The sequence below is a fragment of the Phasianus colchicus genome, chromosome 13 (genome assembly GCF_987193195.1).
Source record: "Phasianus colchicus chromosome 13, bPhaCol1.hap1.1, whole genome shotgun sequence".
Taxonomy (NCBI): domain Eukaryota; kingdom Metazoa; phylum Chordata; class Aves; order Galliformes; family Phasianidae; genus Phasianus; species Phasianus colchicus.
The window spans coordinates 2,555,412-2,579,596 of record NC_143448.1 but is presented as its reverse complement, the minus strand read 5'-3'; the positions used below and the strand labels follow the sequence as shown (position 1 = coordinate 2,579,596).

The window sequence follows — 24,185 nt, the reverse complement described above, 5'->3', positions numbered from 1 at the left end:
GATTCTGTGGTTCCGTGATTCCCGCTGCAGGGCGGAGGAGCTGGGAAGGAGGCTGGGAACAGCCTCAGGAGCACCGCGGTGCCCAAGGACGGGGCTGCGGGGCAGCGATGCCAACCCCGCCGAACCTCAGCACCCAACCCCGCGGCTCCGGGACACCCCGAGGCACCGTGACCCCCACGTCGGGCAGCTCCTCCCCGCTCTCGGAAGGCACCGATAGCCCCAATCCCCGAAGCGAAAGCCTCCATCCCCGCCCCGCGGGCGGAGCCGGAAGGGGCAGCGCGGAGCGGAGCGGCCATGGCGGTGAGCGGCGGGGCAGGGAGGGGAAAGGGAAGGGGAAAAGGGAGGAGGAGAGCGGTGCGGTGCGGTGCTGACCGCCTGTCTCGGCCCCGCAGCCCAAAGGGAAGGCGGGCACCAAGGGCAAGAAGCAGATCTTCGAGGAGAACCGCGAGACGCTGCGCTTTTACCTCCGCATCATCGTCGGGGCTTCCGTGAGTGGCGGGGGGCGGGCGCGGGGCCGGGCTGGCGGCGCCGGGCTGACGGCGCCCTCGTGTCCCGCAGGCCGTGTACGCCGTGATCAACCTGCTCGTGTTCTACTCAACCGCCTCCGCGTGGACGTGGGTGAGTGCTTACAGCCCCAACCCGGCTCCCTGGCCGGCCGCTCGGCGTCTCACGCTTCCCGTTTGTCGCGGCAGCTGGCGTTCGCGTTCAGCTCGGCGGTGTACGGCGCCAGCTACCGCTCCATGAGCTCCATGGCACGGCCGGCGTTCGCGGATGACGGCAGCCTCGCGGACGGCGGGATCGACCTGAACATGGAGCAGGGGATGGCAGAGTGAGTGTCCTCACCCGCACCAGCCCAGGTGAGCGGGGCCTGCAGCCCCAGCCCGGAGCGTGCCCCACTTCTCGTGTCTGAGCCGGGCTGCCTCGACGCTAATCCGGTTTCCGGGCTGTAAACCTCCTTGCTTTGGCCCTTCTGTAGTCGTGCACGGTGCCCGTTCAGCCTTCCTGGTGCTGACGCCGCTGTCTTTTCCTTGCTTGGGGAATTCCTGCTTAGTGATGTTGAGGAAAGAAGAGATGATGATACAGGTGTGCTGTTGCAGCTTCTGATCTCACAGTCGAGGTGGTGTCTGCCCAGGGGAGCAGCTTGGTTTCACATCTTTCTGGAAGGAGCACGAATTCATAGAACCGTCGAATGGTTTTGGGTTGGAAGGGACCACAAGGATCACGAAGATCCAACCCCCTGCTGCAGGCAGGGCCACCAACCTCCACATTTCATAGCAGCCCAGGCTGCCCAGGGCCCCATCCAACCCGGCCTTGAACACCTCCAGGGATGGACGGGGCATCCACAGCCTCTCTGGGCAGCTGTTCCAGCACCTCACCACTCTCATAGTACAGAACTTCCCCCTGACATCCAGCCTAAATCTGCCCTCCCTCAACTTAAATCCATTTCCCCTTGTCCTGCAGTTATCTGCCCTTTCAAAGAGTTGATTCCCCTCCTGTTTATAGGCTCCCTTTAGGTCCTGAAGGCTGCAATGATTCACCCCGCAGCCTTCTTCAGGCAGTTTGAATTGATTTGTTATTGCTTGTTTCTTTGTTTTTAACAGAAGCTTCATTTCTGCAGCCAGCAGGTGAACGGGGACATCAGGCAAACTGACTTGTGCAGCTCAGGACCTGTTCTCTCTGCACACCATCAGCTCCCATCTGCTGTGGTTTTGCTTCTCAAGAAGTGCATTTTCTACATTTAGCACAATAACTGAAATGTGTGATGTAGGAGACTCAGTCACAGGGGGAAGGCAGGCTGAAAAAGAGGGAATTATTTCTAGTACAACTTCTGAGCCAGGTGTGTTACACCCTGTTCATCCTATATGACTTCTTGTTTCTGCTTGGCAGCAGGGTGTTTTTACACCGTTTCTTTTGGCTCTCATGAACAACTGCAGAAATATAAAATATTTTTGGATACTTTTTTTGTGGAAACACGATACGAGACAGCTGATTAATGAAAATAAGGAAGTTTGATGTCACCTTGAGCATCCTAGCTGTGGGAGATGCTCTTGGGATATATCAGGCAACAAATCACGCTGGCTGCTTGCGTGTGATGGCACTGCTGGGCTTCACCTACTGGGCTTTTGGAAGGCTGATGTAGGGGCTTGTTGGTATCTTGGAGTGCTGGGTGCAGTTTGGTTGTCCCCGTGTGATTTGTGCCGGTGATACACTAAATTTTGGAACCCCTGTCTCATCATGGCACTGTTAATGGCAGGTTCTGCAGTTTCTTGAGTTCTTGGTGTGGTGACAGCGTCCCAGTGTAAAATTGTTTCTGATATGAATTGCAGAATCTCAGAGTGGTTGAGGTTGTCGAAGGGACCTCTGGAGGTAACCTGGTGCCCCCCCTGCTCCAGCAGGGTCACCCAGAGCTGTGCCCAGCACCATGTCCAGGTGGCTTGGAAGATCTCCAAGGAGCCTCACTCCACAGCCTGCCTGGACAGCCTGTCCCGTTGCTTGGTCACTCTGATAGCTTCCTGATGTTCAGAGGGAATCTCTTGTGTTCTGGATAGATGCTGGCTCTGTCTCCTTTGCGCTCTTCCTTCAGGTATTTATGGTCATCGATGGGATCCCCCTGAGCCTTCACCAGGCTGAACAGTCCCAGCTCTCTCAGCCTTTACTTACAGGAGAGGTGCTCTAGTCCTTTCATCATCTTTGTGGGCCTTTGCTGGACTCTCCCCAATCTCTCCGTGTTTTTCCTGCACTTCAGAGCCCAGAACCGGGCCCAATACCCAGGTGTGCCTCAGCAGTGCTGAGCAGAGAGGAAGGATCACCCCCCCCTACACCCACTGAAAACAATCCTAATGAAGTCCATGACACCATTCACCTTTGCCCCAAGGACCCATGACTGCCTTATCTTTAATGTGGTTGTTCTTGCTGGTCAGATGGCCTGTAGCAGACACGCACTGTAACATCACCTGTACCTGTCTTCTCTGTAATTTTAACCCATAAACTCTTGGTTAGCTCTTCATCTATCTCCAGGCACAGCTGTGTGTGCTCCAGCTGTGCTCCCATAAAGGAGCCCCCCCTCCTCTTCCCACACAATCCTTAAAAAGCCTGCATCCCTCCACTGCAACACTGCAGTCATGCGAGCCATCTCACGGCCTTGCAACTGCACATGCATCTCCAGCTCATCTTTTTAATGTCCTACCCTCTGTGTGTTAGTATACAGCCTCCTGTCGTCTGCAGCAGGGTGTCACTCACTGCCATGGCTCACCACTTCTTCCTGGTGCTCTTGTTTTGATTAGGGTTAGCTGTACCCATTTCTTTGCTTGTAGGAACAATGACTGCTCATCAGTGATGACCGTGGGGAACCTATTTTGAGTGTAAGCCCTTAGATTGGGCAGGTGTTTTCCTCTTGGTGCCAGAAGTCACCAGCTTCCATTCTCCTGAAGCTGCACTTACCTCCACTGTGGAGGTGGGCAGTGCCTGCTTCTCTTCTGTGGTGCTGGGCTGAGGCTCTTCCAGCTGTGATACAGAGAATATCCTGTCCATCTCCCTTTTGTCTCTGATGGTGCACATCCTGCTCACTTCTAAATCTTCCTCTTTGTGGCACAGCTCCTTCAGGGCAGGAACCATCCTCTCCCCTGCATTCCCTGCAGTGCAGGAGTGCACCTCCTATCCAACGCTCTGTCCACCCTAGGGATGGTAGGGATTGCTGCTCTGATAATGGTTCAGTGGGAATGAAAGAGCTGGCATTTTTCTAACCCATCCCGGCACTCCTTTGTGTTGGAAAACCAAATATCTGCTTGTGTGTTGGTTCTGACAATGCTCCCCTCACTCTCAGCAGTGCCTCAGGCTGGCCGAGGAGCTGGTGGTTTTGGTGGGGGCTGGAATGGGGAGGTTCATGTACTGCTTTCCTTCCCTCAGGCACCTCAAGGATGTGATCCTGCTGACAGCAATGGTCCAGGTTCTGAGCTGCTTCTCACTCTACGTCTGGTACTTCTGGCTCTTGGTAAGCCCTGCAGTTGTTATTGTTGCTCTGAATAGTCTGTCCTTCCCCATCTTCAGAACGGAGGATATCATTTATCCATTTCATCTCAAAGTGTCCTGTTTCAGGCTGAAACTTTTTTCCCGATAAAGAAAAAATTTTCTCATAAAACCTTGTAAAAATATAAGAAAAAAAAGTCCTGATCCTTCTGGGTCAGTCTCATGGTGAACCGTGCAAAAACTAGGTTGGCCTTGACCTTTCCCCCTGGTCCTGTGAGACAGCAACAGGAACCATGGAGCAGATGAAAGCTGCCTTTGTGCATAAGAGCTGTTTTCTTTGCCTTTTTGTGACTGTGACAAACAGACTGTTTCTTCTTGTTTGGATTCCTCAGTCATTCACCAGCACTGACTGAGGCTGGGAACTGCAGGACCCCATGGCACTGAGTAGAACAAACTGCAGGCTTTCATTCCCCTTAACACCAGGTGCTTTCTACTCCTGAAGTGTTTCTCATGCTCCTCCAGCTAGAGCTGCTTTTACAAAAGGATGAAAAACCCAAATCTCCAGGCAATTAAAATAATATTACACCAGAGTTGCCTGGAGTATATCTCCAGTAGGTAATCTTGGAACAGCAGAAAGTATCTTGTTTTCATCCTTACCCACAGGTTAGTTCCTACCCAGCTCTGGCAGGGGGCAGCCTCGGCTCTGGCTCCCCTGCACACCATATGGATCGTGTTTTTTTCCTTCGGAGAAATGTGATTTTGTTTCTGAAGAAGGGACAGGCAGAACAGCCAGGAAGTCAGATCTTTCTGGGTAATTCAGAACTGATGCTACGATTTCCACGTATGAAGTCTTAAGTGCTGTGTTCCCAGAAATGTATGCAGGTTCCTGAATTCTGTGAAATCAGGCCATTTATTTTGGGTGTCCGCCACCGCCTTTGATTTCAGTGGATCTTGTGACGTCCCTGACCCAGCCTGTAGATGTTTTCCAGCTCCTTTGGTTTCCTCTGTAGGACCAGCCCACCCTAACCTGCCAAAATCACATCCAGAACGACCGACTTTGCTTCCACACGTGTTTTGCAGGCTCCGGGCCGTGCTCTCTACCTCCTTTGGGTGAACATCCTGGGGCCCTGGTTTACAGCTGAATCTTCAGCCCCCACTCAGGAGCCAAACGAGAAGAAGCAGCGCCGCCAGGAACGCCGCCAGATGAAGCGCTTCTAGCCTTGGCTGAGGAGATAGGTTAATGCTGTCTCTCATTTCCATGCTGTTATCTCATCAGGGATGCGACTGAAGCCAATCAGAAAGCATCGCAGTATCTATGTTGCCCTCTGTCATTGCTGCCATTCCAAGATGAAGGCTGCAAGAGACTTCCCTTGGTTGGTTCTTAGTGCCAGTCGAGGCCTTGCTCCTCGTGATGACAAGTAGGGGGTTATGCTGGGATGTGTGTAAATACCTTTCTAAAGTAGTGCTGTATCGCGTTCAAAGGTGAGGATTGCAATGCTGGAGGAAATATATTAAAGAGCAGAGTCTAATCGGCCACGCTGGCAGTGTGTTCATAGAGGGGTGCTCACGGAGGGCAGTGGTGAAAAACAACAGCATGTTTGTGGGAGCCTGGGCTACATGGAAGCCAAATCCCCAGGCTGAGTCATCTCATCCCTTCCCTAGGTTGCTCTGTGCTGTGCTGCCTGTTGCCAGCAACCAGTCTGCAGGGGCTTCAGCTGCCCTGTGAGTTCTGTTGGGCCTGCAGCAACTGGAGGAGCTACAAACTGCATGTGCAGCCCAACGTAGAGCATTTGGGATTTAGCCTGGGCTCAAATTGGCCTGTGCTACCCTTAGGAGAGCTCAGTCAGATGAAAGGTTCCAACAGAATTGAAAAGCAAATCTTTTTGTTTTGTAAAAGCTCCCCCACAGATAGCATAGCTGAGGTGCTGTGACTGTGGCAGAGATTCCATGTTAGAAACCACACACAGCTCAAGGCAACACCTGCTGTTGCCTACTTTAATTTATTCTTCTTGTTCCTGCTCACTAGGTGGTTTTGCACACTGGTGACCCCTTCCTGATGCACCAGCTCAGCAGCATGCAGCTTTGCCCATGTGAGTGAGCTGTGTGGTTAGTGCCAGTGGCACCAGCCTGGCTTTTGCACTTGATGCTGTCCATAAGGTTTGGTCCACACTTAGTTTCCATTACATGGGTTTTATTACACTTTTTTTCGTAACATCAAGCCAGATCCCTACCCCGAGTCCTTTGTGCCTTGATGCCTGGCAGAGCACGTATTTGGGGTGCAGTCGTGTTTACTTGTAGGTCTGCACGGTCTGCAATGACAGGGCAGGTATCTAGAAGCAGGGAGAGCAGAGGTCGTTCTTTGGGAGGACTGAAGTCCCTCCTGCCCCTCAGGGAGGACATGAGGAGAGCACCACTTGGAACCTTGAGGATCCTGCCATGCTTTCCCCATTGCAACCAGCCCACCACAGCCTCCTGCACTGTTGCAGGACTGGTGCAGCTCCTAGGCTCTGCCCTTGCTCCCTCCAAACCCTCATTTCCCCAAAACCACGCGGAGTAGCAGCGTTCCCCAAAATGCACGGACCTGGGCAGGGGCGAAATCAACAACAACCACACTGACCATCTCAGCTGTGCTACCCTGCACAGCAGTACATGCACATCAGCCTCCTGGGCAAAAGCCCGAGCTGTGCCATCTCCTTCAGGCAAAAACCGGCCTGACAGCCCCAATAAATACTGAATAAATAGAGCCAGCATCAGCTGAGTGCTGGCAGGATGCACTGAGGCACGTGGGGCAGCCGTGGGGTGCACAGTGCTGCTCACTCAGGCAGCAGCTCCTCCAGCTCCTGTTCATCCAGCTGGTTGGTGGTGACAATGTGGTCGAGCTGCTTCATGTACCGCTCCAGGTCCTGCATGAAATGGGGGATGCGAGCCTTCTCCAGGACGCCAAATTTCTTCAGGCGGTTCACATCTTCATAGGAGACCTGGTGGGAAGCAAAGGGATAGATCAGCATGTCCAGGTGAAGGGGTTCCATCCCCCTGCGACCCTCTTTGCCTGCCTGGTTGGGTTTTCTACACTCACAGTACCCAAATGGGACCATGGACTGCCAAGGGATGGAAACGAAGGCTTGAGGTAAGTTTTGAAAGAAAGACATGGGAGAGAAAAAAAACATCTGTGGAGGCAAAAATGCCTGTAGGGCAAGTATTTGGCTGAGCCAGGTCTCAGCTTTGGGAAAACAGGTAGACAGGAGAAGCTGGTGATCCCTGCACCTGAGCTTTGGGTCATAGTAGGGTGGGTACAGCAAAAGAGGAGCCAGAGACCAAACATGAAGAGCTGTGCCCCTATGTACAGGGGTTGGTGAGGGGAGATGTGGAAGGAAATGAGATGGCCTCACAGAGCTGGAGCCAAGACTGCGTTTGTAGTGCAGGCTGACCATAAAATCTGACTATTTCTGGGCAGAAGGAAGGCAAAGCAGAAAGGGCTCCTCATAGTGCTCTGTCCCTGCTGGTGCTACATGCAGAGCTGCCTGCACATGGGCTGCCTGTATACTGATGCTTGATGCTGCTGTCTGGACAGAAGGTGAGACCGTAGTGTCGGTGATGTAGTGTCTTGGTGCCCCAGGAAAAATCCTATTTGCTCTCACCAGGACAGCACACCTGACTGCCCAAAACCAGAAAGCCCCTTGCCAGTGTGGAGCTTGAGCTGTGACCCCAGGCTGTTACCTTTCCAAGAGCAGCCAGCAATGGGAAGTCGATTGTCTGCCGATGTCGCAGGATGCGGAGAATCCCATCCAGGTACACCTGGTCCTTACTGAAGCAGCCTGGAAAAGAGAGAGGGGGCCTGGGAAACACCAGGAGATGACTCCAGGATAAACCCTATCTTCCCAAATGTATTGGGGCTGGCAGGAAGGAAAAGAGTCGGAGAATGAGCAGAGCCAGCCTTGGGGTCCTACACCAGGGAGAAGCCTGGGCAGAGTGCAGCAAGACTCCGTTCCCCAGCCCTTAGGAAAAAGGGACAGGCACTGGACTCCCTCACCATTTTCATCATAGAATCACAGAATTACTCAGGTTGGAAGGGACCTCGAGGATCATCAAGTCCAACTGCAGCCTAACCATAGTACCCTAACTCTAACAACCCTCTGCTAAATCATATCTCCAAGCACCACATCCAAACGGCTCTTAAACACATCTCAAACACCTCCCTGGGGAGCCTATTCCAATGTTTAACCACCCTTTCTGTAAAGAAGTGTTTCCTAATGTCCAACCTAAACTTACCTTGGTGCAACATGAGGCCATTTCCCCTAGTCTTGTCACCTGTCACCAGTGAGAAGAGACCTACCCCACTCTCACTGTAAGCACCTTTCAGGCACTGGAAGAGAGTAATAAGGTCTCCCCATGCTTTGTGATTGCTTTTTTTTTAAATGCTAGGATCTAAGTGCATCCTCAAAATTCTTATATTTTTTCTCCTTTGGCTCCTTGAGAGGCTGTGCAAGGAAGGGCTAAGATCCATCAGACTGGGATGATGCCACAGGGCTCCACATGCCTCATCCATCCCTGCCTGATGGACAGCAGCCAGAGAGGTGATGGGGCAGCTGGGTGTTGAAAAATATACCACAAAGGGAAGTGTAAATCTATATGAAAGCAGAGTTGGGGACGAGGAGGATGAGAGAGCAGCGGAGCCATTGCGTGGAAGGACTCTGGCTGGTGATGGCAAAGCCACCCAGCAGCAGAATGCATGCACTGAAATACAAAAATCCCTCCGAAACCTTGAAGGCTTTGTACCTGGCTGAGAGGTGTCAGTCTGGCCCCGCTTGGCCCGCACACAGTACTCCCACCGGATGCCAGCATCCTGGACGTACTGCTCCAGGTCCTGGAAGAGCGCGGAGAAGGAGAGGCGGCTGGCCCGCTCAATGGTGTAGTAGAGCAAGGCTGCACGCCAGAGGAAGGGCTGCTTGCGGAAGAGGACACTGTGCAGGCTGGCCAAACCTTCCTCTGTGGGGTTGGCAGGCTTCAGGCTGTACTGCTTGCGGCCCTCCGAGCTGTGCCAGGGCTGGCGGGTGTTGTTCACCCCACGGATGTAGTGGGTGCCTGAGGAGACAACAGCAAGCATCGTCAGCTGGGGACAACTTGGTGAGCATCAAAAATCTCAACCCTACTGCAATAATCCTGCCTGCTACCCCCATGTCCTCATGACAACGGCCACTGAGGATGCTCAGCATCCTCCCTGCTCTGCCCACGGTCCCCCATTGCTGCACTGACCTATCTCATGGCGCAGCATGCCCTCCAGCCAGAACTGCCGGGCTCCAGACAGGTTGATGGCCAGCGTTGGCCGGCTGTCCTCCACCATCATCACGGCCTGCGACAGGAGATCATCTGTGAGCTGCACCACCACCTGCAGAGGAGAGAGGAGGAGGCAAGCAGCCATGTTAGCGATCTTTCACTGGCTCAGGACCAGCAGATGGTACTTTGGGCAACCCTTCAAAATGTCTGAAAGAAACACAATACAACTATTCCAATCCAGAGAGGAAATATGTCAGAACTAGAGATACCAGGAGGCTTCCTTGAACTGATGAGGAAATGGATGACCTGCCTGCTCCAGGTGGGTGTTTGAGTAGAGAGTCGAACCCGATGGCCTCTAAGATACCTCTCAACCTCAAGCATCCTGTTTTTCAGAGATTTGGTGAAATGCTTGCCCTAACATATTTCCTGCACCCTGGGAAAGCCAAACCACATCCACTCTGTGGGCTTGCAGAGAGGAGACACACATGGTGATGGTCACATGGCTGAGCAGGGTTGGGTGGTCACTGCCCCCTGAGATGTAGCAGGATGGGCCTGGAGCCCAACACGAAGTAGCTCCTTTCAGCTAATCACAACCACAAAATCTGAGCAGGCTCTGGGGAAGCTGGCTGCACAGCCCACCCCCAGCTTCTCTCCAGCTGCAGACAGCTCTCAGTGTGCTGCAGGACCAAGGCAGATGGATAACCTCCCTAAAACCCAAAGCTGGGAAAGTGCTGTGCACACAGCTGAGGGCAGAGCACAGCAGATTTGCACAAGCAGCATCAGCGTGCCACCACACATGACTACATCATTCCTACTTCTGTAGCTACAGTCTACCAATGCAATACCATAGGAAATGGAGTAATAATCACTTTGCTCCAACAGAGCCTTTCAACCATTTCTTGAGCACTGCATGCACAGCAATGGAAATGTTTCTTGTAGGGCTTTATCTGCTTTGTAATGTGTCCTACTTATGGGCACCTGCCAAAAATACCTCACAAGGGAACCTAGCTCCACTTTCACATCTTCATCTCCTTTTTATTGTCACTTTTAACTCTTCAATAAAAGAGCAACAAGAACAGATCCATCCAACACGCAGCAAGAGCTGCCAGCCACACACATATAGCCATGCTTCCCACCTGGGCATTTGTCAGCTGTGATTAATAGCACAATTGGTAAACACCTTTACACAGAAAGAAATAGCTCTCATCAGCATGATTGCTCTCTAAACCATCCTGGAGGTGGATCTTGTGCCTCTCCTGTGACATAAAGAACCAAACTCCATATAGCCAAGTACACAGGTGTCTGCGTTGGCACATACCCCAAAAATCCCTCTGCCACGTGTGTGTGAATTCTAAAAACCATCTGTTTCATAGCTGAAACTGTCCAGGTTGAAAAGCAGAAACCTGACAACATTGTAATCCCAAGCAAGACATCGCCTTGACGCTTCTCAGGTTTCACTGCAAAATTGCTAGCACAGCCCAAACTGAAGCACAGATTTACTGCTACATTATAGCTTTTATCTCTTTTTCTTTTAAAAAAAGAGAGGAGACTAAATCAGTTTGTTTTAAACCCAGATTTATTATTGTACAAAGCTGTTCATTAAAGCCAGAAGTGCAACATAACAGAGCAACACTGACTACTGGGCAAATTAACAGCATAAGAAGACTTACGTGGCAATGCTTTAACTGGATCACATATATGAAAGACACAGAGAAAAGACTTGCCACTTTACTTTTAATGTGCACATCCCTTCAACTTTACTTCTGTTCCAGAAAGCAATTCAAAATAAATAAAAGTTGCCCTTCCACTGCCCCTCCCCACATCCAGCCAGCACTCAGAGGTCACTGCTCCAACCTCAGCCTAAGGCACAAATCCTGACCTGGGACCCCGATGAGCTTAGTCCTGCAGATTTTAGGAGAGGTGGCTGAAAACTGGAGACAGTTTCACATAAGCAGAAAGGAGGAGCCACATAGGAGCCAAACTTTGGTATTATTTTAACTAATTCCTATCCATTATATCAACTTGGTGTGACATGAACACAACAATCATTGCAATCCCAAATGAAAACAGCTGAGGCTGAAATCCTGGAACCTGGGAGGGGAAGGGAAAATAAAAGAGAACTTAAAACAAAGACAAAAATGCATTTCATTGTCATAGTACTCCTCCTGCTCCTTCAAAGCCACTGCTGTGTTCTTCAGCACAGAACTAGTGCCTGAACTCCTGTGACAGTCCTCTGCTGCTTGACCTAGAGCTGCTCCAGGGAACGCAGGACTTGATGCGCTGTGTCAGTGTGTGGGGCTCAATTTCAAGGACATCATCTAACACACAGTGCTTGGCTGGCTGGGACAACATCTTGCTGCCCTGTCACTCTTAGTTGTCCCTATAGGAAAAAAGAAAAACAAACAAACCACGAGGAGGTTGGAATTTAGGATATGAGATACAGGGTAGTTGTAGAAAAGATAACCCCTTCCCTAGCATAAATGTTCTCACTTATACCTGCTTTCCATCAGCCTGCTTAAAAAGTAAATAATCACTGCCCAATTGTCCATGCTATGGCAAATTCCTCAAGGACAATGACTTGTATTCAGTGGTTTTCTATGTCCCCTCTAATGTCTGTTCCACTGGGAACTGCTTCACTGGGGTTATCCCAGCTGGCAGCTTTTGGGAGGGTGTTGCTCACTTGGCATCCCCTGAATGGCTCAAGTTTCAGTATTTGAAAAGCTGACTGTGAAAACAACACTGTAAGAACACCCACGCAAGTGAGAGAGATATTGCATAAACCCAAGAGTTCAACTACATGAATCAAATTACTGAGGTCAGTGCTCCATGCAGACCAACTCTGCTGTTCTGATGACAGCCAACTCTCCCTTCCTGTCTGTACCTTCATCCCCACTACCAAAGAAAACTAGCCAGCCTTACGATAACCTGATCTGTCTGTGGCTTCTTCCTCTGCTGCCTTGCTGAAGAAAGCAACTCTTTCACCTGCAGCACAGGTTGCTCCTTACTTGATAGGAATGGATTTGCTGGAAGTTCAGACATTTTTCTCCCACTGCTGACCACAGGAGTGACACAGGGCCTATGGATTTTCTCCTCTTGTATTTTACCCAAAGGCAAAAAGCATCCCTCAGACCAGCTGCAGATTATATTGCTTCTTCATACAGCCCTGGTTTCTAAACCATGTTCTGATTCATTCTGATGCACTCTATCAGTGGGAAAAAGGCATTCTGAACACCGGGGTTCTGCTCAGTGGTGAAGAAGCTGCATGCTAGCCAAGGAAGTGAGTATTCCCTGCTGTATGGGAACTGCTGAATCATGGCCTGAACCTCTGACTGACCACCTGAGGCAAGCAATGAGTCAGCCACAGGAGGACAGGTGAAGGCAATTCACCTGTGCTACCAGAAGGAGTGGAGCCCGGCTCCACCTCTCCTAGACCCATTTAAGTGCTGACTGCCATTGAGGAAGGATCCCTTCCTGGAGATCACTTCTTGTGAAGAATATTGCAAGCCTACAACATTGGTAAGCATTTTCTAGTTATTTTCTTTCTATTGCAATAATCTCTCTTAGCCTAAAATTCTGTACACTTATTGATTGTACACCCTGCTCAAGCAGGACTTTGCTGGATGGGGGTGGCACCCCCAGGGATGCCTAACAAGGCCTTACCCCTGCTGCCATCTAGGTGTGCTGCCAGGGTCGATCTTGGTCAGGGAGGTCCCTTTTTGCACAAAGTCCCTCTTCAGGAGACCCACAGAGAGAAATACCTCAGCTTTAATAAACTGTAAAAAATACCTGTGACAGAGCACTCTGTTTAAAAGGTTGAGAGCTAAATCACTTTCTCTGGATTTATACTGTAGCACAAGTCAATCATCACTGGGCTTGGCAACCCTATCAGATCACTGTACAAGGGGTCCTGGGGTAATCTTTTATGTGTAGGCACAAGGTAACCACCAGGCACAGAAGGCACTTGCTTATTTTTTTCTTCTCTTTTGGTAAAGAAAAGATAAAGACAACACTGAACCCAACTATGTGAAACGGAATCTATTTTTTTTTATACAAGAAAGATCAATAGATAGATAACATCAAGTGAAGTGATTAGGAAGCAGATTCAGGACAAAGAACATCAATGAACTGTGCAACCTGCTGTGGGAGGTTTACAATGGCTCTGGAGTAGAAGACACTACACTGCAGAGGCAGAAGGCCATGTGATGTTGAGGGGAAAAGGGTGAAGGTCTTCTGAGCAGGCTGGACAGGAAATGTATTTGTTTGACAGTGCAATGATGGTGTTTTGTTCTCATAAGACAGAAGCTCCAAGAACTGCTCCATGCAAAGACAACTCTCTGGGTACAATTCTGCATATCTCCAGGGGAGACTGCAGCTTGATTGCTCATGTTGCACTGCCCACAGCACGTTTCTGGATTCAGCAGTTGGCACTGAAACCTGATGCTTCCATTGGAAAGCACAGATCCTTGCAAGGTCAGTGCAATTCCCATCACCAGTGTTTCACAGAGTGCCCAAACTTTAAGCACAAACTCCAGCACATTCCTGTGGTCCATTGAGCAGTCTGTCCAATTTGTGGGTGTAATGACAGAGAAAAGAGCTCCCTAAGAACTGTGGGAAGAAGCAGAGCATGCTGATGGGGCCAAGGCCTCCCAGAAGCAGTGACAGCAGTGTGTGCATCTGCTCTGTACTGGCAGGGTGTGGTGGGATGGGCCAGGCTAGCACTGCTGCCAGAACCTGAGGACACACTAGCCAGCATTATTTAAGAACATTTCACAATGCCTGAATTACTACACAGTACTTACCAACGGTCAGAGGTTTCTTTAGTGCAAACTGAGCAGCTGGGAAATCCATGAATAATGGTAAGCAGGCATCTGAGCTCCAGCAGCATCACCTCAGCCCTGAGCCAGAACAGAACCAGAAAAGCCTCAGAACCTGCAGCTTGGACTACAACAAAGAAACTCTTGAATATGCAAAGTTCACTGCAGTGCAAATACTTACCCATAAACATGCTCCCTGGGGTGCTGGAAACTGGCATCCTGCCTTCATCACAGCTCAGACCATCCCTCCATACCTCAAGTGCCAGGGATGGGGACACAAAAGGAGCACTCTGCACTGACATCTCCTTGGCAGCCAGTGCCACCAGCCCTGCCCATTTGCAGGCAGCTCAGATTGCTGGTGCACTGAAGTGACTTTCCTACCATGTTCCCAAATAACCATCTTCTTGGCAAGTTTTGGAAAGGCTCATCTAAATGCTGCACAAGTATTTGTCCTGGGACTTCACTTGGGTCAGTGAACTCTGTTTTTGTATTCCCTAAAGTGCTGTTTACTTGCTGGTTAGCTGGAAAGAAGCAGCACAAGTTTTGATTTTACGTTTCTGGTTGCTGCAGGGGTTGTAGCTGAAGGTCTGCAGTCACCTCACAGCCCAGCAAGGCAGGGAAAGCAGCAGCCATGCTTCTACACCCACAGCCCCTTGCAAACATTTTGGCCACATCAGAGACAAGCTTTTGACTATTTTCCTCAGCTGCAGACCAACAGCCCACACTGCATCCCCAGCCCACAAATAAGCAACACCATGAGGTTTCTGGGCTGCTCCCAATGCCTAGAAGTCTGTAGCATAGGTCAAACCGGCGTGGGAGCTGTCTGGAGTTGCAGCAGTGTGGCACAGCCCGGCTCTGTGCTCTTCCAGGTCTGATGGAGAAACTACTGCAGGGCTGAGAACTGTGTCAGGAAAATCCATACTGACCCCTCTGGATCACGGTGCCTCCTGCACCCTGTCAAAGCAACACTGCAGCAAAGGTGATGGGAGAACCAGAGGGTGCTTGCAGCGACGCAGTGCCTGGCAGCTCAGAAACCTGTGGGGCCCCATGAGATAGAGTTTCTTTTTGTAAGAAACCCATCATGATTAGTGAGCAACACAAAAGCAGCAACAGAAAAAGCAAACAGCAGTGAAGAACAGACAGGGTACAGCAGAAAGAAGACAGCAAACAGATACACAGGTGGAGGGAAGGGGGGGGAGGGGAGGTGGCTCAGTGAAGCTGCTCTGTTCCTCAGCAGGGTGCAGAAATGGCAGCAAGTTTTTGTCCAGTACCAGAAGCAAAGTTTGACAACGTTTGCTACACAAAGCACAGGTGAAACATTTCCCTTTTTCCTTCCCCAAAGAAACTCAACAGTCTGTAGTGGCTGGTGATTCATAAACTGATTATTGAATGGTTTTAAAAGCACTTATCAAAAGTTTCAAAAATATATATATATAAGCCACATACCTTACACTCCAAAGTACAAACATAATAATTGAACCCTTAGATCCCTTGAACAAAGGAAAAATTATACAGGGCTGGACTAACAGCTAAGAAAATAAGTCTTTCTGCCTAGGTAGAGCTCAATATGTTTTAGATTAACAAAGAAGAATACAACAGCTGAATTCAATCAATTAATCAAATTAAGGGATAGAACACAATTGGTCCAGAAATACTTCTCACCACTTGGATCTGGGGCCATGGAAGTGTTTGGCAAATATGCCGTAGGCAGGAATAGGAGAAAGCCCCTTACGCAAAGCCATGGGGCATCCCTCTTCCCTGTGAACATCCAGCTGCCAAGAATCACTCTTGTAATACAGATAAATCCTCAGACTCCTCACCCTGCTTTATAATCCCAGTGAGCTCTGTTGTGCAGAAGGAGAGCAGCTTTCCAACCAAGCAGCTGTGACACTGGCATCAGCAGTACAACTCAGCAGGCAGAGACCACAGATATGTTTTGTTTCTACTTTTTCACTGTGATTTTGAGATGAGAGAGAAAGGCACAGTGCTCCTGACGGGCAGGAACCAAGAGGTAAACAACAAGAAAGGAAGGAATGCATTTATACTGCTTATTTAAATCTTCCAGATTTTTGGCTCAGTTCCTTGCAATTCCACTGTTAGAGAGCAGCAGGAGTTCTGAGCTGTTTGGAAGGGAGGGTTATTTGGCTAAATTCAGGAAGGCAGCTGAAAATCCCTCCTGCTTCACCAGACCCAGGCTTGCACCCAACAGGCACCCCCAGAAAGCAGCTCAGGATGCGCAGCAAGAAGTGGTAAGAGATGCTATGAACTTTCCACCCTCCATCCCACACAGCTGGTTTACCACTAGTGTCATCTTAACAAGGTAGTTTCTAGTCTTAAAACCTCAGAGTAGAGTTTGAAAGCACCATAACCCAGCATGTGCCAAAGAAAAGCCGGAAATCTCTGCCCCCACTCTGCTTTTGAATATGCGAATGAACCCAGCTGCCACAGATTTCTGCCATACCACTGCTAGCAGAAATAGGTTATTCATCCCAATGGTAATTGATACCTCATGGACACAGCAAAATAGCCTCAGCCCTGTGTGCCTGTCCACGTAGACAAGCAGCAGCTCTTCTCCTTAAGCTTAGCTCCCTTAGTTTAGAAGGGAGGCATTTCTGGAATGAGAAATGCAGGCAAATCGGTGGGGCACTAGCACCTGCTTCCTAACTGCAGGACTGCAAGCCAGGAGCTGTGCCAGAGACAGAAGGAAGCCACAGTTCAGAGCAGAAAAGCAGAGCAATTTACTGCAAGGCAAAAGAGAAAGGCAGATTTTCTTCCCTTCATTCTTTCCTGCTCCAAGCCCTGCTATTTTGTACAAGCCAGCTTCAGGAACACATAGGGCAGCTGCTGGTGCAGCCCTCTCTGCTGCTCCACTCTCTGCATGTGGCTCTGTGCAAAGAGGTGCTGCTCCTGCTCTCAGCTTTCCAAAAGCTGCACAAAACACACTGGCCTTGCGTGTGTATCAGGCAATGGCCAGGTCAAAAAGAAATCCTATAGCTGTACCACGTTTGCCCAACCCATATCCAGGCTCTTACACTGTGCTGGCCTCTTCTGGGAGCCACAAGTGGCCTGAAGAAGCTGCTCAGAATGAGCTCAGTGTCTGTAAAAGCAACACAGCAGTGCAGAGGATTGCTGAATGCCTTTGTGAAATACTTTTGCAAACAAAACTGCCACCAAGTTTGTTTACAGAATCCTCATCTACAAACTCAGGTCTCAGATACTGCTTTAACTCCTGTGCTGAGACGTGAATCTCTCAGGCTTCTTTCCCCCAGCAAGTATGTTTCTTCTTTGTATCCAAAACACTTATTAATTCAACTCTGTTATCAGAACTGATGCTTCGCTGAACAAGAGCAAAGCAGAAAAATATTTTGCACATTTATTTAATGAAAGATTAAAAAAAAAAAACAACCAAGGACAATGATTACCTCCCCTGCGCAGCCTTCCTTCTGCATGTACTTTCGGATAACAGACCAGATCTGGCACTTGCTCAGCAGTCTCCCACCAGTGGCAACTTCGAAGCTCTCATAGGTCCCATACTTCTCCAGGACGGCATGAATGATCCTAATGGCCTGTCACACACATAGAAATGAAGTGTCAGTCAGAATACCTTCTCCACTCTCAAGTGCCATCTTCTACAGTACCAAAACTCCCAGGTGTAACAGAACCCAGCTGAGGAAATCCCTGATAAAGGGTTCAAAAAACTATTTAGTGTCAAGCGCCTGTGAGGTGAGACGTTTCTGTGGGAGAAAAATGGAATGTCTTGTTGGCAGCTGAGTACCAGGATAGATCAATACATAACACAGTCAGCATGGCCCATGGCACACACTGTCTTCGTTTTATTGTCCCACTAATCCTCACGAGTGTTTATTTGCAGAAGTGGGCAAACCAGAAGTGAAACAGCCTCAGTGTACGTAGCACGCTGCCTCTAGATGCTAAAGCCATGATTGTTTTCATCTTCTCTGCTTTCACTTCTTCTTTCAAACTTAAGTGTTTGCAAATCTTATCAACTTGCTTATTAGTTTCTTATTGCAACACTGGATTGGTTTCAGGAACTCACAGCCCAGAAGGCAGTTGATACAGCACAGCTCCTGGCACAGGACATCTTCTGGCCTGGCACGAAAGTAGCAAGTATGAAAATAGAACGGGTTCACGACTGGTCATTCTGGAGCTACAGAAGAGATCTTCGTTGTGCTCTGATAGCTCAGGACAACAGAATTGGTATGAATCAGCTGCAGAGAATTTCAAAAAGAGGTGAGGAAGTTGTTAAAACCACCATGAGGCTCAAGATGTTTGTTCTTCACTGGCCACCACATCTGCTTTGGAGAATTTCTGTAGAAACAACAATTTCAACACAGCACTCAGGACATGAAAGAGTCAGGAGTGCAAATGTGCTCCCTCTCAGCACACGAGCATGCCCTGCAGTAAAGCTCCCACAGAGAGCATTTCCTTGGGCAGCAGTGCTGCTTCTTCCAGGCTCTCAGCACAATCATGATACTGCAATAACAGCACGTGAACAAAAGCAGCACGTGCTATTTTGTTAATGTTACCCTTTATATGAGCACTGATTAGCATTTTCTTTCCCTAAAGTGAGTATGCACTGAAGTCATCTGCAAGCAATAACCCTCTCTAGTCTGTTTATTAATACACACTCCAATCCGGGTGACTACAACCACTCCTTTGCAGTTGTTTTGGAGTCTTTCAGCAGTTTTACTGCATCTGGAAACCTGCCTTCAAGATGCCTGCTCACCTGCTGCTGCAGGACAAAATGCTACTGCTGAGCTGTGTGCATTTTACCTGTTCCTCCTGAGCTCGGTCATCCTCTTTGTCATCCAACTGATGTTGTTTCAGCAAGTTCAGTCCCTGAGGGGACCCCTGCCTACTGCAAGAGGGACGACATATGCTGAACACAGGTATTTCACAGTCTGGAAAAGAGTTCAGCACACTTGGGCTGACTGCACAAACAAGTCAGGCTATGCACCACAATACATGGCTTCAGCAGGGAACTAAAATTACATAGTTACACAGTTAACAACAGACTGGCTGGCACTTATGCTCTTTGGCAGCGTCCTTGCTAAAGCTCTTACTCCAAGTGTCAGGACTTGCCTCTTCACTGCATTAGTTCCACTCCACCAACTTGCACTGAACCTCACACCACACACAAACAAGAGGCCAAGTTCACACTGAGTGTGGGAGCTGATTTTGTGGATCAGACCTCAGGTCTGTATTATCTGAGGCCTCCTCCATATGCACACCTGTCAGGGAGCAGTGGAGGCTGCAAGAAAGCCCCCTGAGCCCAGGAACAGATTGCCCTTTCTCCTATCACAGTAAAACCTAGCTAACTAATGAAGCTACCAGCTGGAGCCCTGCAGAGGTTACATTCCTTCTTCCTCCCTACTGAAGCTTACTTGCTTCTAACATCTGACACCTGCTCTCCCCTTGGGGAGGTTTGCTCTCCTTTTGCCTCTCGAAGGAGCTAATGACCAGGATGACCTTAGCACGTGCTCTTGCATCAGCTCAGTCCTGCAGCAGCCACCAGACAGGCACTGAACTGAATGTGGGAGAGCCACCAAGGCCCCTCCTGTTGGCTCGCAGAAGAAAAGGACCCACTCCCTCTTATCACCTTTGTTTACTCACTGTGAAACTTTGTCCCCCACTCCCTTAGATGGCAAGCAGCAGGCAAAGAGGAACTGAGTGCAGATGGTGCGCAAAGCTGAAAAAAGGGGCATGTACTACTGCAACTTGCAGACAAGTCACAGACAGCAACATTCCTAAGATAGCACATCTGCTCTGTGAGAAGCTGCTGAGCTCACATCAACCCTTCCTGCCCGGTCAGTGACCTGGCTGGGCTGGGAGCAGGAGCCTGTCACCAGCTCAGCCCAGAGGCCACGTGTCAAGGGACAACAAACACTCAAGCTGTGCTCCAAGCCCTGCCTTGATGCTGTTCTTATGCCTCCAAGGAACTGGGCTGCCAACAGTCTTCTTGATCTCTAATAGCATAAGCCATAGAGGGGCTAGAAGTAGCCTTCTGATTTTTTCCTGTTTCTATAGGAAAAGGAAATAAACCAACAGACTCCAAACTCCTCTAAAAACAAAACCAAAAGCAAAGAAAAACAAAGAGCAAAACAAAACAAAAACATCAAAACCCTCCAAACAACAACAGCCCCCAATTAAAACAGCAGAAACAAACCAAGAATCCAAAACCAAACCAAGATAACCCACAACCCCAACAACAACAACAAAAAGCCCACCAACAACAAACCACCAGAAAACAAACCACAACACAGACCAGCTGATTCAGCAGAACTGAAGGGGGCATCAATCTCAAAACACAAAAAAATAAGGACAGGGAACTGATTTTGGTTTGTCTGCTCTTGCACCAAGATGTTAAATCAGTACAAGGTGCTGAGTGCAGGGTGCCAGCAAAGGACCACTGCCACCACAGCTGCCAGGTTCCTGTCCCTTTTCCCTTCACCTGAGCACTCACCTCCACATGAAGTACCTCTCCACAGCTCTCACTCTTGACTGCTACATGCTGTGCTTCACTGAGAAGGCAGAAGTAGTTCTCCCAAGATACATTACACAGACAGAGAACTTGTAAAGGTAGGTAGAAATATTTAATACTAATATCTCTTGCAGTGGGTGTAAGAACAAGATGAGAACAGTCACGCTGTTTATGAACAGTTAATTTCATTCCAAGTAATGCACAGAGACAAATAATTTCAATTATTCCCATTTGAGAGCACTGCAAGCCAGCTGTACCAGAAGAGAAGTGGGGAAGTAGCTCTGCACAATTCAATTTAGTGCATTAGTCAGAGACCCAAACACACTTAAGCAAAGGAAGGAGTGAAAGAAAAGCCACACCAAGGTCATTACAGGAATCCAACCATCTCCCCTGAAACAGCATTGCTGGCACCAGTTTAACTGGGGCAGAGGTGTAGCAGGAACAGCACTGGAAATGCCTAGATGCTTGGAAAGTTATTTACAGAGACCAAACAATGTGGGTAACAGTCCTCTAAAGAAGTAGGAAGCAAGAGGTGATGTGGCTGCTGTGTGCAGGCAGAGCATCGAGCCTCCTGCTCTGATGACCCAATGCTCTCCATTTGCTGCCATTCATTTGTGATTACTGCCTGTGGCAGAGAACAGCCAGGAATATTTCAGTAGCTTATAAAGCAACTGAAGTGATGATGAAAAAGACACAGACTGCTGTAAGAAGAGCCTACAACCTACCTGCCACCCACCGTGCTTGCTGATAATTATGGGTTAAGGGTGCTGCCACGCAGGACAACCTTTACACTTTCCAAAAAACAAACCAGGCTCAGCCAGCAGGATGCAGGCTGAGGGCTGCTTTGCATGAAGCCAGCCAGATGTTTCAGTTCTTTGTGTGTCAGTTCTAAAACAACAGTGCAAAGGTTCCCTGCCAGCTCCCAACCATGGCTGTAGGTCTGTAGACAGTTTGAGGCATGGAGTTTGATCCAGCCCCAGGAGTCACTCTCTTATCAGCTACAGAAGGTGTATGTTGAACATGTAATTAAAGGACAGCTTAGACAAGCAAAACAAAACAAAGCAACAGACAACCCAGAAGGTGATAAGCAAGGTCACACAGCAGCAGCCAGGGCGAGGAGCACGCCAGAGGGGTGCCTCTATGCATGGCATGTGCTGCAGCTTCAGCCTGGCCGGCCTTAGTGGTGGCTGCTGATCTCAGAGCCAAGATAATGGATCATGGATCAAACTTTATCATAGACCAGTCAGGTGGGAAGAGACATTAAAGCCCACCCAGTCCCAAGGGGTGACAATTCCCACACGTCAGGCTTCCTAGGGCCCCATCCAGCCTGGCCCTGAACACCTTCATGGATGGGGCATCCGCAGCCTCTATAGGCAGCCTGTGCCAAGGCCTGAGTAACGAGGTTCTTCCTAACATCTAATCTAAATCTTGTGGTCTCACTACACTCCATAACAATGAGCCCTTCCCCTGCCTTCCTGTAGGCCCCTTTAGGTTGGCAAGGACCTCTAAGATCGCCCAATCAACACCCACGTCCCTCACTGCCACATTAAGGTGCTTCCTGAACACCTCCCCGGGCAGCTGTTCCAAAGCCTCATTGCCTGTTTGGAGAAAAAGGCCTTCCCAGCACCCAACCTGACCCTCTCGTAGTGCAGCGTGAGGCCATCCCTCTCCCCTACCGCCGTCACCCGGGAGCAGAGGCTGAACTTCACCCACCCCACATCCTCCTGTCAGGGCTGCAGCCCCACACCGACCCGCCCCATTCCCTCAGCCGCTCCCATAGGATGCGCTCAGCCCCTCGCAGCTCCGCTCCGTCCTCTGGACGCTCTGCAGTTTGTTCCCGTCCTGCACGGAGACAGAGGGGCCGATCCCCTCCGCTGCCGCAGGCTGCGCACAATCCGGGCTTCCTCCACCCGCCCTCACCTGCGCCACGAAGCGATCGGAGGCGTCGCGGTATTTCTCCAGCACGGCCTCGGGCACGGGCTCGGCGTATTCGAACTGCGGATCGTAGGCGAAGCGCTCCCTGAAGAACCGCTCCCTCTCGGTCTCCACGTTGCGCGGCCGCAGCGCTACGAGCAGACACGGGCTGCGCCTCCCGGCCCCGCCGCCCTCCTCGCCCCGCGCCCCGCGCGCGATGTGAGGCAGCGACGCGGCGGCCCGCATCCTCCCGCGGCTGCCGCTCCGCCGCATCCCGGCGCCGGTTTCCGACAAACGCCGGCTCCCCCGCGGGCAACGGGGTGAACCGGACGCCGTCGGGCGAGGCGGTGGAGAGGGACACGAGCACAGCCGGGAGCCATCGCGGTCCGGCAGCGCGTCCAGCCCCGCGCGGCCCTGCCCGCCCGCCGCCCCCGGGTCCAGCACCATCGCCTCCAGCGCGACGGCGGCCCCGCTGCTCCTCACGCCGACGCGCGCAGCCAATCCGCGCCGCGCCCGCTGTCTCGCAGCCAATGGGAGAGACGCGTGGCTGGAGGCCCCGCCCACCGCCCCGCCGGGCCCCGCCCGCCCTGTGTGAGGCGGCGGGAAGATGGCGGATGCCGGCTGTGATGGTTTCGAGCCGGTCCGTGTGGTGGACTCAGCCCCCTGATTTTGGCACGTCTGTGGTTGTGGCCCTGATGTGCCATGAGCCAGCAATTGGCCATGAGCCAGCAGTGTGCACTTGTGGCCAAAAAGGCCAATGGCATTCTGGGGTGCATTAAAAAGAGCGTGGCCAGCAGGTCAAGGAAGGTGATCCTCCCCCTCTACTCTGCCCTGGTAAGGCCTCATCTGGAGTACTGTGTCCAGTTCTGGGCTCCTCAGTACAAAAAAGACAGGGATCTCTTGGAAAGAGTCCAGCGGAGAGCCACAAAGATGGTGAAGGGCCTGGAGCATCTCCCCTATGAGGAAAGACTAAGTGATCTGGGTCTGTTTAGCCTTGAGAAGAGAAGACTGAGAGGGGACCTGATCCAGGTCTATAAATATCTAAGGTATGGGGGGCAAAGTGGTGAGGCCAGACTGTTTTCAGCAGTGTGCGGAGACAGGACAAGGGGAAATGGCCAGAAGCTGGAGCATAGGAAGTTCCGCACCAATGTGCACAAGAACTTCTTTACGGTGAGGTGACGGAGCACTGGAACAGGCTGCCCAGGGAGGTGGTGGAGTCTCCTTCTCTGGAGATATTCAAGACCCGCCTGGACGCCTACCTGTGTGACCTGGTGTAGGGATCCTGCTTTGGCAGGGGGGTTGGACTCAATGATCTCTGGAGGTCCCTTCCAACCCCTACAATTCTGTGATTCTGTGATTCTGTGCGTGTGCCACCCACTCCTGTGGTGCTGTCTGGAAAGGAGAATCCCACAGGATTTCCAAAGGAGGACGTCGAGACTAACCCCGAGCTCAGGGATCCCCCCGAAGTCAGATCGCACATCCAAGGGCACTGTGGGGCGCTTCTTCAGTTCTGACAGGCCTGGGGCTGTGGCTGCATCCCTGAGGAGCCCGGTGGTGAAGAACACATCCCCAGCATCCAGCCTGACCCTCCACGGATGCAGCTTGAGCCTCATGCCCCATCACCGCTCAGTACACAGCTCTCACAGAACGGCTGGGATGGAAGCGACCTCAAAGCCCACCGAGCTCCAACCCAGCTGACCCCCCAGCATGGCCCATCC

General features: G+C 50.7%; 2 protein-coding genes and 1 long non-coding RNA gene across 5 annotated transcripts; 1 reads left to right on the top strand and 2 right to left on the bottom strand.

The window, feature by feature from the left end:
* The first annotated feature begins 192 nt into the window (after positions 1 to 192).
* Positions 193 to 5,520, top strand: TMEM208 (transmembrane protein 208). Its single transcript, XM_031615267.2, has 6 exons — positions 193 to 300; positions 393 to 488; positions 559 to 618; positions 693 to 829; positions 3,907 to 3,991; positions 5,047 to 5,520. The coding sequence occupies exons 1-6, from the start codon at positions 295 to 297 to the stop codon at positions 5,182 to 5,184; spliced, it is 522 nt and encodes a 173-aa protein (XP_031471127.1). The 5' UTR covers positions 193 to 294; the 3' UTR covers positions 5,185 to 5,520.
* Positions 5,482 to 22,950, bottom strand: MATCAP1 (microtubule associated tyrosine carboxypeptidase 1). 3 transcript variants are annotated; one of them, XM_031615241.2, is made up of 7 exons: positions 22,474 to 22,950; positions 17,477 to 17,620; positions 9,220 to 9,352; positions 8,743 to 9,048; positions 7,684 to 7,781; positions 6,784 to 6,944; positions 5,482 to 6,296 (listed from the first exon to the last, which is right to left on the bottom strand). In XM_031615241.2, exons 1-7 carry the CDS (start codon positions 22,912 to 22,914, stop codon positions 6,194 to 6,196), a joined length of 1,386 nt encoding a protein of 461 aa, XP_031471101.1. In that variant the 5' UTR covers positions 22,915 to 22,950; the 3' UTR covers positions 5,482 to 6,193. The 3 variants fall into 3 exon arrangements, with proteins under 3 accessions (XP_031471101.1, XP_031471099.1, XP_090005932.1); XM_031615239.2 differs by lacking the exon at positions 5,482 to 6,296 and having other exon boundaries at positions 6,416 to 6,944; XM_090149806.1 differs by lacking the exons at positions 5,482 to 6,296; positions 22,474 to 22,950 and adding an exon at positions 20,536 to 21,272 and having other exon boundaries at positions 6,416 to 6,944.
* Positions 10,799 to 17,459, bottom strand: LOC116243842 (uncharacterized). Its single transcript, XR_016470826.1, has 3 exons — positions 14,236 to 17,459; positions 14,040 to 14,135; positions 10,799 to 11,620 (listed from the first exon to the last, which is right to left on the bottom strand). It is a non-coding gene; the product is annotated as an uncharacterized LOC116243842 (long non-coding RNA).
* Positions 22,951 to 24,185: the final 1,235 nt, after the last annotated feature.

Coding starts and splice junctions, on each gene's coding strand:
- TMEM208 (XM_031615267.2), top strand. Junction 830..3,906: donor ATGGAGCAGGGGATGGCAGA/GTGAGTGTCCTC, acceptor TCCTTCCCTCAG/GCACCTCAAGGATGTGATCC. Junction 3,992..5,046: donor TCTGGTACTTCTGGCTCTTG/GTAAGCCCTGCA, acceptor CGTGTTTTGCAG/GCTCCGGGCCGTGCTCTCTA.
- MATCAP1 (XM_031615241.2), bottom strand. CDS start 22,914: ATGGTGCTGGACCCGGGGGCGGCGGGCGGGCAGGGCCGCGCGGGGCTG. Junction 9,353..17,476: donor AGGAAGGCTGCGCAGGGGAG/GTAATCATTGTC, acceptor TCTCCTCTGCAG/GTGGTGGTGCAGCTCACAGA. Junction 9,049..9,219: donor CATGCTGCGCCATGAGATAG/GTCAGTGCAGCA, acceptor TTGTCTCCTCAG/GCACCCACTACATCCGTGGG.